The 12,325-nt window shown below is 39.2% G+C and overlaps 2 protein-coding genes across 2 annotated transcripts; both read left to right on the forward strand.

Annotated features, from left to right (window-relative positions):
* The first annotated feature begins 3,376 nt into the window (after positions 1 to 3,376).
* Positions 3,377 to 5,957, forward strand: LOC131979634 (tubulin alpha chain-like). Its single transcript, XM_059343690.1, has 4 exons — positions 3,377 to 3,394; positions 3,648 to 3,870; positions 4,495 to 4,643; positions 4,762 to 5,957. Exons 1-4 carry the CDS (start codon positions 3,392 to 3,394, stop codon positions 5,734 to 5,736), a joined length of 1,350 nt encoding a protein of 449 aa, XP_059199673.1. The 5' UTR covers positions 3,377 to 3,391; the 3' UTR covers positions 5,737 to 5,957.
* Positions 5,958 to 7,474: 1,517 nt separating this feature from the next.
* Positions 7,475 to 11,495, forward strand: LOC131979633 (tubulin alpha chain). Its single transcript, XM_059343689.1, has 4 exons — positions 7,475 to 7,537; positions 9,301 to 9,523; positions 10,109 to 10,257; positions 10,377 to 11,495. Exons 1-4 carry the CDS (start codon positions 7,535 to 7,537, stop codon positions 11,352 to 11,354), a joined length of 1,353 nt encoding a protein of 450 aa, XP_059199672.1. The 5' UTR covers positions 7,475 to 7,534; the 3' UTR covers positions 11,355 to 11,495.
* Positions 11,496 to 12,325: the final 830 nt, after the last annotated feature.

The raw sequence follows: 12,325 nt of genomic DNA on the forward strand, positions 1-12,325 counted from the left end.
CTGATAGTTTCCTGGGAGTCTTTTCCAAATCTTTTCAAAGTCTTCTGATGGATAGGTAGCATTAGCTTCTCTTAGCTTCCACAAATATGTTCAGCTAGCGGACTTAGAATCACTCAGGTTGGATGATTTTCATTTTTTCAAGTATTTGTATTAACTCTATGGAGTCTTGGACAATTTTGTCCATTTTTGAATCCTTTTCATGTATTTCCGTGTCTTCTTTGTGTCTATTTTTGTGTCTTTTTTTGGTCATTTTGTGTCTGTTGTTGTGTCTTTTTTTGGTCATTTTGTGTCTTTTTTGTCATCTTGTGTCTTCTGTGTCTTTTTGGTTATTTTGTGTCTTTTTTCTAGTCATTTTGTGTCTTTTTTGGTAATTTTTGTGTCTTTTTTGACGTCATGAAGAAGTCGTGCTCCGGCGCTTTTGTGGACTCCAGAGGGTTAAATAGTAGAACCTGCAAGTCTGTAAAGTGTAGAAAATAAAGGTTCCTTATTTTAACTTCTGAGTGACACGCATCACTTTTCTGGGGGGAATATAACGTCCATGGTCTTGTGACAGTGAGGAAGTCCACATGACGCTTGTGAACAAAGAAGCCATGGATATAGTATGTAAACTTATATGGAGCACTAGTGTTGAAAACAATAGATTAAACTGAATTAGGTAACACTTTATAATAACCAACTAAGTGATGTTTATAGATGGTTTATAGACCAATTATTAAATATTTAGAAAGTGCTATACATATTTAATCGTTAAATGTTTTCAACCAATTTCTTAAAGGTATATGAATCATTTCAAAATCATTATCATACTTAATATGGTGTCAAAATGTAATGGTGAGTGCAACTAAAACTACTAATAAACAATTAATTATAATTTAATAGTTTGTTAATGGTAAAGTAACTATAAACTTACATTAAAATACCATCAATTCATCATTTATAAATGCTAGTTAAACAATAAATGATGTATTTACCATTCTAAATGGCCTATAAACGGTTAATAAATGATGATTAAACATTAACAAACTATCTGTTTACCATTTATAAATGAGGGTTATTGTAAAGTGTTACCCTGAATTATTATTCCCATATCACAGTGCACGCCTGTAGGTCTTGAAAGTGGTTTGACTTGTTTTAAATGGAACAGAGTAGAACGTTCTGCCTTTGGCCTCAAATCTTTGTCATCAAATAAGGTTTTTTGTGCCAACTGAAACCAGAATAGTGAACATGTGAAGTGAACAACATGCAAATGTGGTGAGTGACGAGGTTTATCCATGCTGGACTTATGAGTCTGCACTGTTTCTGGGGTTTTATGTTGCATATACTGTATTGACACCAGTTTTTCAGGCAGGCAGTGGCTGTTTACTCCACTTAGTCAGCTGACGCCTTATAAGGTGATTCACACGCATTCAGTTTCTCTTCTCTCCCAGGGGATTGAAGAACTGGGGAAGGAGGAGCCGGTTTCATATATATTGTATTGCTTAATAAAGACTGACAGTTCATCTCAGCGTAAGAAAAGAGTGTGGGAAAGTGTCATGCTTGGCCAACAAGGTGTTTTATTTTCATAAAACTGGACATTTTTCTTTGTTAAAGGTGTCATTGAGATTCAGAATACATGCTTCATGTTTGAAGATTGTGTTTTTTCCATAGAAATACATTTGAATAAATATTTAAGTTGATTATTTTCATGTATTTTGCATGCTTTTTAGGCAAGAACTACAACCCCAATTCCCAAAAAGTTGGGATGCTGTGTTAAATGTAGATAAAAAACAGAATGCAACAAAATTTCCCAGTTTCAACAGCTTTGTTGTTGTTGTTTATGTTCTATTGGTAATAAAATATGGTTTACGAGCTTTGCAAATCATTGCATTCTGTTTTTATTTACATTTAACAAAGCGTCACAACTTTTTAGGAACTGGGGTGTTGTTTTTTTACAGTTTAGCAAGAAAAAAATCCTTTTTGTTTTTATAAATAGTATTAAAATTAAATTCAGGCTTATGTATACTTTCATTATTATTATTATTATTGTTTGTTATTATTTTATTAATTTATTTATTTCCCAACATGTTTTATTTATTTATTTATTATTATTTATTTATTTTTGTATTGTTATTTATTTTATTTATTTTTTATTTTTGTTTAACTCAATTATTTGTTTTCCTCCGAGATGTTGTTTATGAGAGGGAGGGATGGGGTTTCATGTCTGTTGTTGTGTTGATTGTGTATTACTTTTTGAAAAAAACTCAATAAATAAAGTTTTGAAAAAATAAAATAAATTAAGGCACATGTGCATCCACATATTAATTATCTACTGTATCTGGTCATCTAAAAAAAATAATTATAGGAGCCCATTGGTATAAAAACATGTCTGTCCTTCCATGTACTTTTGCAGTTTTTTCTCCATAGAATACACTTTCATTTTACATATCACTGGGTGGAAGTGGTTTAAGCTTAGATAAAGTTATCATTTTTGCCACCAACAGAAGGAAATGCAGGAAGTGAGCCTTTCTGTTTACCATAGCTCCATCCTATAGTATCATGCAATGGGTCTAGTTCAGGGATGGGCAACTTAAATGCTGCAGGGGGCCACAATTTTTCATGGAAACTGCTATTTTAAATATGTTTACAGTGCAGTAACTTAACATATTTCATGCTCAAATGCATGTATAACAGTATAAATAGGGATACAAAAGGTTTGAAGCAAATAAAAAATAACCACTTACTGTGGTTTTTATTTTTTCAGTGCAAGAACAGCAGACCAACATTAGTTGCAAAAAGTCATTTTGTGCATTTTTACACTGCACTTTTAAGATTTCATGCTCAAATGCATGTAGTTGTACTGAGGGCCACTTCAGGTGAGGGTGCGGGCCGTATGTGGCCCCCGGGCCTCCAGTTGCCCATCCCTGCTCTAGCAGTATATCAGTGTTCAAAATATTAAGTGTATCTGCAAATGCATGCATTAACTTCAGGTTCAGATTGATACATAAAAATCATACAACATGACAATTAAAAAAGTCATTAACGCACTGAAGAAATGTGTTTTTTTTCTCAGACTTTGTCGTTCTAACAGCTTCATCATAATATATCATATATTATAAACTTGCCAAGTGAAGTTGCAACATTAGGTTACCTTCCCCTAACAGGCTTCTGCTTTCTGAAATATGAGTTGCACATATACTCACAGACTCACACAATGAATAGGGTGGTGACCTCCTTTTGCATTGTGTTTATGTCTGACAAGCGGATGATCTTATCCTGGGCTCATCAGTAGCTTCTCTGATTACAGCTCAGATCAAATCACTGTTAAGCTGTAGGTATAAAAAAGCAGAGTCACAGCTGTCAGCAGCACACATCTTCCTACCGATACCTGGACATTGGAGAAGAGAGATTAACTATGGTAAGATGTGCTTTTCTGCTGTGAAATGTACACTGTTGTGTTTATTACCACTTGTGAGATGTATTGTATTTGTATTGATTTTTTAAACTGTATAAGACATATGATATGTGTGCATTTACCCCATGGCAGAAAGTGCAAAATAGAATAAAATAACTAGATTGAAGCAGTTAAATATAATTCTATGTAGCAGAAATGTGGGGAAAAAAACCCCAGACATGTCAGGTAATTGAACAGTGTTGCTCGCTCTCTGCAGCGTGAATGCATCTCTATTCATGTGGGCCAAGCTGGGGCGCAGATTGGCAATGCATGTTGGGAGCTGTACTGTCTGGAACATGGGATCCAGCCAGACGGCCAGATGCCCAGTGACAAGATAACTGGAGGAGGAGATGACTCCTTCAACACCTTCTTCAGTGAGACAGGAGCAGGGAAACATGTTCCCAGAGCCATCTTTGTCGACCTGGAACCCACTGTCATCGGTCAGTGTCTGTTAAATTACATAGATTGTATGTTTTTAATGTATTTATGTAGTTAATTATTAGAAAAGATATAGTAGAGAAAGAACATTGGGTTTCTCCGTCTATTTAAATTCCTTATAATTAAATTTATGCAGATGATAATGATCTCTTCGTTGCTGAGCAAAGTTTTATTATGCAACTGTAGAAACATTTCAATGTCAGAAATAAATGCACATTTATGCATTATAATCTTGTCTTTATTATTCAAACAAAGTCTGAAGAAGATAGTGATTCAACTCATTCAATTAATCTGTTAATTTATCATTTGTCCATGCCCAGATGAGGAAGAACATTGGGTTTCTCCGTCTCTTTAAATCCCTTACAATTACATTTATGCAGATGATAATCATCTCTCCGTTGCTGAGCAAAGTTTTATTATGCCTCTGTAGAAACATTTCAATGTCAAAAATAAATGCACATTTATGCATTATAATCTTGTCTTTATTATTCAAACAAAGCCTGAAGAAGATAGTGATTCAACTCATTCAGTTAATCTGTTAATCGATCATTTGTCCATCTCCAGTTGAGGTGCCTGAGAAAATGGACATTAGCTCTTATTCTTGTTTTCAATTGTTTCTTTCATAGATGAGGTGCGCACAGGAACCTACCGCCAGCTGTTCCACCCTGAGCAGCTGATTACAGGAAAGGAAGATGCAGCCAACAACTACGCCCGTGGACACTACACCATCGGCAAAGAGATCATTGATCTGGTTCTGGACAGGACACGCAAACTGGTGAGACAATCCATAAATGTTTAGGGTCAATGTTTTGACCATTTTAAACCCTGTTTCTTTTCTTATTTTGCTGGACTACATGATTTGTGAATTGCTTTTTACTTTCTTGCCATTCCAGGCTGATCAGTGCACTGGCCTGCAGGGATTCCTCATCTTCCACTCCTTCGGTGGAGGCACTGGTTCAGGTTTCACCTCCCTGCTGATGGAGAGACTCTCTGTTGATTATGGTAAAAAGTCTAAGCTTGAGTTTGCCATATACCCAGCCCCTCAGGTTTCCACAGCCGTGGTGGAGCCCTACAACTCCATCCTGACCACTCACACCACCCTGGAGCACTCCGACTGTGCCTTCATGGTGGACAACGAGGCCATCTACGACATCTGCCGCCGAAACCTCGATATCGAAAGGCCGACTTACACCAACCTGAACAGGCTCATTGGCCAGATTGTGTCTTCAATCACGGCCTCACTTCGCTTTGACGGAGCCCTGAATGTTGACCTGACGGAGTTCCAGACCAACTTGGTGCCTTACCCTCGTATCCACTTCCCTCTGGCCACCTACGCTCCAGTCATCTCTGCAGAGAAAGCCTACCACGAGCAGCTGTCGGTTGCTGACATCACCAACACCTGCTTCGAGCCAGCCAATCAGATGGTGAAGTGTGACCCTCGTCATGGTAAATACATGGCCTGCTGTCTGCTGTATCGTGGTGATGTGGTGCCCAAAGATGTCAACTCCGCCATTGCTGCAATTAAAACCAAACGCTCCATCCAGTTTGTGGACTGGTGCCCCACAGGCTTCAAGGTGGGCATCAACTACCAGCCTCCAACAGTGGTTCCTGGAGGAGACCTGGCCAAGGTGCAGAGAGCCGTGTGCATGCTGAGCAACACCACAGCCATCGCTGAGGCCTGGGCCCGTCTCGACCACAAGTTTGACCTCATGTACGCCAAGAGAGCCTTCGTCCACTGGTATGTTGGGGAGGGCATGGAGGAGGGAGAGTTCTCAGAGGCCAGAGAAGACATGGCCGCCCTGGAGAAGGATTATGAAGAGGTTGGCACTGACAACATCGAGGAGGAGGATGAAGGAGAGGAATACTGACTCTCCTAAAGTCTTCATTTAAGCCAAAGGAAATTTATATTGAATCCTGGTTTTGAATTGGCCATTAAGTTTTTGTAGTGAAAAGAAACATAGTTTAATGTATGAATAAACCAACAATTTGGTTAATGAAATAAGACATACTTTTTAACATTAAAGCATGTAAAGTACGCAAGCCTGAACCTGAAAATGGGCATAATATGTCATGTCATATATAACATCTGAACCAGAGGTCTCAAACTCAAATTACCTGGGGGCCGCTGGAGGCAGTATCAAAATGAGTAAAAAAAGACACTAAATAACAGGAAAAACCTAAATTACTTAAAAAAGACACAAAATGACCAAAAAAAGCCACAAAATGACCAAAAAAAGTCACAGAATTACCAAAAAAGACACACAATTATTAAAAAAAGACACAAAATTATTTAAAAAAGACACAAAATTACCAAAAAAAGTAATTAAAGGTACCTTCTACACACAACACGGTAAAGTGCCATTCATATAAAACTCACATTAAACTTTCATATCAAGGTGGGGGCCACAAAATATCATCACGAGGGCCACAATTGGCCCACGGACCGCGAGTTTGAGACCCCTGATCTGAACTATCTGTAATAATAAGCTGAGAACTGTGACACACTTTTTTACAAACTCTTAGCTGAGGATCTTAAAGCTTAAAACATGTTGATTACAATTTGCAGAATCATTATGGTACTGTGTAAAAAGTTGTGGTCAGACATATATTGTTTTCGGCCCCTTTAAAATCTTTTCTCTCTGCCGTATCAGACTGAGAAAGTTAAACCAAACCCTCTTGTTGTACTCCTCCCCCCACTATCCTCTCCCATGTGGAATGTAAGTTATGAAAGGGCTCCTATGTCAGTTTCTATATGCCATTCAGCTGTGACTGCGAGAGCGGGAGGGAGAGAAAATAACTGACTATCTGTCTGACTGGTGTTGTTTGTGTAGCTCATTCTCAGACAGTGGCCTGCAGCAACAATAGGACCCCAGTCATGAATCACAACTCTGTGATCCCAAGAGAACCGTTAAAAAATTGTAGCGAGGATGAGCGTAAAAAACTGTCCTCAATGTTTATTTTTAATCCTTTACTTTTAAGCGGCGGTGTATTTTCCATGTGATGTCCTCTTATGTATTCCTAACTAGCAAATTAAACTGTAAAACTGCAAACTGCCATGTCATATGTGTCATGTCACATGACTTTTCATGTACTTTTCCTACCGTTTAAATCATATTTCATCAATAATAAAGAACCTTATACACTGCTCCTTCTTTTACAGATCAAAAATGTGTGATTATTATTCATTTTGTAATTTAATACAAAGAGTTGTTGTTTGTGGATGATTGTGTGGGAGCATATGCATGCATAAAATAAAGCATAGTCATTCTCCTAGCCCACAGTCTTTGTTAAAGGCATACACTGAATATTAAATGTAGAGAAATCTTCAAGGGAGAATTTTTGTATGCATAACAACTCATTCACACTCCTACACACAATATATAAGAAGTGATTGTAAAGAAAATGAGAGAGAGTTATGTGTGCACATAAGCATGTAATCTCAAGCTAACTGTTAGGGCAGATAGCATGACAAACAGCGTTAAGGACTTCCCTCTTTTTTTTTCAAACTGCTGCCCCCTCCCGCCAATGAGCTCTGCAGCTGCTTGCTGTGGTTTCCTGCCTGCCCCCTCCACATCCTTGCCTATAAAAACAGGGACTCTCCCTCTCCTCCGCACTTCTGCCTTGTGTCTGAATCCTCAACGTCAGTCGAAAGGACGAGCAGACAAAATGGTGAGTAACAGCTTGGATGATGACGTAGCCTTGAAATTTCCACTCTCTCTTCCCTTCAGCCTCCCTTTGTCTCTGTTTCCTAGCATTAGATGGATTAAAAAGCCATGCCTCTTTAATTCTCATAAGGCCTCTCTGCTGTGGAGTTTAAGGTTACTTAGACAAAAAAAGAGGCTTTATCCTATTAAGTGTCAATACTTTTGAGCTCAGATTATGTAATTAAAACTTTTTAAGGCATGCCTGGGGGGAATTTAAGGCAAGGAATGCAATGGGGTAGTTATTACAAGACTCCATAAGTCATTTCTGCACTCTGGGATAATCTAGGTCAGATGGCCAGACACTTTGTGAGTTGGACTGCCTTGTCATTTTCATACTTGTTTGATGTATTGTGGCTAGTCAGAAAGGAGGAAACATATGAAACTAAAGGGAAAACTAAAAAGAGAGTCTTAATTGTATGTTTTTTTAGGGTTTTACAGTAATCTGGACTAAGAGGGAGTGATCAGGGTAATCGTGGCAGTGGGGGGATGGATAGAAAGAAGAAAGAGAAAAGAGGAGTGGTCTAGCCTGGGCAGTATGAGTAAGTTGGCAGCCATTTTGCAGCTGTTAGGAGTTTTTGGTTGGAGAGAGAGGGAGAGAGAAAGAGAGAGAGAGGGAGACATCCCTGACTGTTACATAGCACTATGCAGCTGGACAGGATGGGGGAGGAGAGAGACACCAAAGGGGAGGGGAGGAGGAAAGGGAGGAGGTACAGGATGGAGAAGTGGGGGGAGGTTTTCCCATCTTCTTCCTGAGGCATGGCCTTCCCGTTAGCCTCAGAGTCTCTCAGTTTCTACTGTATGCTGCACTTTTTTTTCCTTCTACACTGAAAAAATTAGAGTGACATTTACTTTAAAAAAGCTAGGCAAGTTTTTCCACACAGAAAGTGTTTGTAATCTCCACTCAGGCTGGTTTTAAGTAATATTTATTTAATAGAACCACTTATTTTTTTAGTTCCTCAATTATATTTTACTTGGAAATATCAACTAATTAAGCCAATGAACTGGTTTAGTGATTATTACTTGGAACGAATGATTCAATTGACATACAAAACTGAGGACACATAATAACAAACAATCACTAAGTAATGCACGACTTGAAAAACTGCTGTTTTAAAGTAAAAGCACTGAATTTGTATTTCTTTGTCGAATTTATGTAGATGATTTAAATAATAATTACAGGGCCACTTTTTTTCAGTGTAGGAAACTCTATAAAATGGGTTCTATAAAACTCCATTTTCTCTGTGGGTTCATTTCCTGCCCACGCCTGCTGGATTCTCCTGCAGAAACAAAGAGTGCAGACTTTGGACAATCCATTAGCTGCTTTCATTTAAATGCTGGCTCATTCATGAGTGGCTAAAAGCTTTAGCACTCCTCTCTGGCACGCAGTACACAGCTGTCAACTAAGCTGTGGCCTCTCTGAACTGAGTGCAGATATCATACCAAAGATTGTCCAAGACATTAATTCAAAATAAAGAACATGGGTATCATTAAGCAATATTAAGAAAAAATGGAATTTCTTTGTTTCTTTTGCCCTTTTTTATATGTTGAATAAAATAAAACAGTTATCTGAATGTACTCGTGAGCTGATATAGTGACACACACTGTAAAAGTCACCAGTTATTTATAGTCATTTATAATTTGACATGGATATTCTTACATCAAATACAGGATTATTTACATAGTTTACAGCCTCCTCTAACAAACTTCTCTCCCCATCTTTTTCTTTAGCGTGAATGTATTTCAATGCACGTCGGCCAAGCCGGAGCCCAGATGGGCAATGCATGCTGGGAGCTGTACTGTCTGGAACATGGGATCCAGCCAGACGGACAGATGCCCAGTGACAAGACTATCGGAGGAGGAGACGACTCCTTCAACACCTTCTTCAGTGAGACAGGAGCAGGAAAACATGTTCCCAGAGCCATCTTTGTCGACCTGGAGCCCACTGTCATCGGTCAGTAATGTGTGTGTAAATAAACATGAACTTATTTACAACCTGTTATTTGTAACACATAAGGTATACTACATTGATGTCACTCTTTACTTCATCTTAGAGTAAAATATTAGAGCTTAAATGCTATTAAATTGGAAGTAGACACAGTATCTGCTTATCCACTCCCTGATAAAGAATAAGCATAGTAACTTTCACAACCACTGCAAGGAAACTACTATACTATATAATGTGCATTTACATTGGTTCTCCATAAACCTCGCTTTCACTATGCAATACTGTCTGAAACAGGGCGGGGACGATACCTAAGGCTGCAAGCCTATAATTCACTGCCTATTTGACAATTTAAGAGGAAGAACAGGTTTTCTGTTTTCTGTTTTTTTCTAAAATGAGCATTGGTGTGAGTTATATTCTGTTAGGATCAACAAGTAATAATAAGCAGATAGGGTTAGCTAGTGTTGAGTGCTAGCTTAGCTAGCTAGCTAGCTAGCTGAAAAGTTGTCCTTTCTGCTTAATGTAATTAGATTAGGCCTACCTGAGAAGATGGACTTTAGCTCTTATTCTTGTTTTCAATTGTTTCTTTCATAGATGAGGTGCGCACAGGAACTTACCGCCAGCTGTTCCACCCTGAGCAGCTGATTACAGGAAAGGAAGATGCAGCCAACAACTACGCCCGTGGACACTACACCATCGGCAAAGAGATCATTGATCTGGTTCTGGACAGGACACGTAAACTGGTAAGGGTTTTGTTTGTTGTTGCATTTTGGTAGGCTTGTTTTTGTATGAATATTTGCCTGTTTTGATGTTGTGCAACTGAAGTGGGATTTTAAATAATTAAGGCAAACTTTTCTTTCAGGCTGATCAGTGCACTGGCCTGCAGGGATTCCTCATCTTCCACTCCTTCGGTGGAGGCACGGGATCAGGTTTCACCTCCCTGCTGATGGAGAGACTTTCTGTTGATTACGGAAAGAAATCAAAACTTGAGTTTGCGGTCTACCCAGCCCCTCAGGTTTCCACAGCCGTGGTGGAGCCCTACAACTCCATCCTGACCACCCACACCACCCTGGAGCACTCCGACTGTGCCTTCATGGTGGACAACGAGGCCATCTACGACATCTGCCGCAGGAACCTCGATATCGACAGGCCAACTTACACCAACCTGAACAGGCTCATTGGCCAGATTGTGTCTTCAATCACAGCCTCACTTCGCTTCGATGGAGCCCTGAATGTTGACCTGACAGAGTTCCAGACCAACTTGGTGCCTTACCCTCGTATCCACTTCCCTCTGGCCACCTACGCTCCAGTCATCTCTGCAGAGAAAGCCTACCACGAGCAGCTGTCGGTTGCTGACATTACCAATGCTTGCTTTGAGCCAGCCAATCAGATGGTGAAGTGTGACCCTCGTCATGGTAAATACATGGCCTGCTGTCTGCTGTATCGTGGTGACGTGGTCCCCAAAGATGTCAACTCCGCCATCGCTGCCATTAAGACCAAACGCACCATCCAGTTTGTGGACTGGTGCCCCACAGGCTTCAAGGTGGGCATCAACTACCAGCCTCCAACAGTGGTTCCTGGAGGAGACCTGGCCAAGGTGCAGAGAGCCGTGTGCATGCTGAGCAACACCACAGCCATCGCTGAGGCCTGGGCCCGTCTCGACCACAAGTTTGACCTCATGTACGCCAAGAGAGCCTTCGTCCACTGGTATGTTGGGGAGGGCATGGAGGAGGGAGAGTTCTCGGAGGCCAGAGAAGACATGGCCGCCCTGGAGAAGGATTATGAAGAGGTTGGCACTGACAGCGTTGGAGATGACGATGAAGAGGGAGAGGAATATTAAAGGGCCAAACATCCGGGCTTTACTATCACAAATTCCAAAAAAGTTATCATGAATGCAACACATTCCCAACAAGACTCTGATAACCTGTGGTGATGATCAATATCAGTATTATCAATAAAATGTTCTCACGAACCTTTTAAATGATGAGTTGTGATCATTCCTGAATTTGTCTTGTATAGTTTGGCAACCCATGAAGCAAAACAGTTTTGTAAATTATTGCAACAACAATAGTCAAACACCTTGCTAACCTAAGACCAATAAGCCTTCTTACAGTCATCTAGTGTCATCTTAGACTATTTTTGCAGGTTATTCATGGCTTTAAGAGAGGAAATGGTAGCATATAATTAGCAATGTGGTGAGAATTGGAAAGAATTGCTGTCTATAAATGGTACATAGACAAAATACTTGGACAAAATTAATTAATTAATAAGGCCTTGAGAAATATTTTAATCAGAGTAAATGTAGAGTAAAAAAAACATCTCCACCATACATTTTGTTAACCCTCTGGAGTCACCAATCACGCCAACATTATCAAATCATATGACTTTTTCATGATGTCATGGTGTAAAAACGAACATCCCTCTAAAATACTGGCTTTAAACTCCATGCCAGTTTTTGTTTGATGATGATGATAGGCCAAGTAAAACTGGAGATAAGGTCAAATATATTTAGTATGAAAACATAGAACTATATGTTATCCTCATTTTACCTCTTATATGTAACTTGTGTCCACATTTGCAACATTTTGTTGTATTATCAGGTCATAAAGGTGAGGTTGTGCTGCAAAACTGCACTGCAAAAAAGGTCTAAAAACAAGATAAAAAACATTAAATCTGAGGGAAATTATATGACCTTGCTGCATGGACAGATAATTTCACTTGACAAGATTTCTTAAATTAAGATTGTTAAATCTAAAAATAAGCATGTTGAATGCTTAAAATAAGAAATTAACTTAAAACAAGATAAATTAT

The sequence above is a fragment of the Centropristis striata genome, chromosome 10, assembly GCF_030273125.1.
Source record: "Centropristis striata isolate RG_2023a ecotype Rhode Island chromosome 10, C.striata_1.0, whole genome shotgun sequence".
Classification (NCBI taxonomy): Eukaryota; Metazoa; Chordata; class Actinopteri; order Perciformes; family Serranidae; genus Centropristis; species Centropristis striata.

Coding starts and splice junctions, on each gene's coding strand:
- LOC131979634 (XM_059343690.1), top strand. Junction 3,871..4,494: donor CCTGGAACCCACTGTCATCG/GTCAGTGTCTGT, acceptor TTTCTTTCATAG/ATGAGGTGCGCACAGGAACC. Junction 4,644..4,761: donor TGGACAGGACACGCAAACTG/GTGAGACAATCC, acceptor TTGCCATTCCAG/GCTGATCAGTGCACTGGCCT.
- LOC131979633 (XM_059343689.1), top strand. Junction 9,524..10,108: donor CCTGGAGCCCACTGTCATCG/GTCAGTAATGTG, acceptor TTTCTTTCATAG/ATGAGGTGCGCACAGGAACT. Junction 10,258..10,376: donor TGGACAGGACACGTAAACTG/GTAAGGGTTTTG, acceptor CTTTTCTTTCAG/GCTGATCAGTGCACTGGCCT.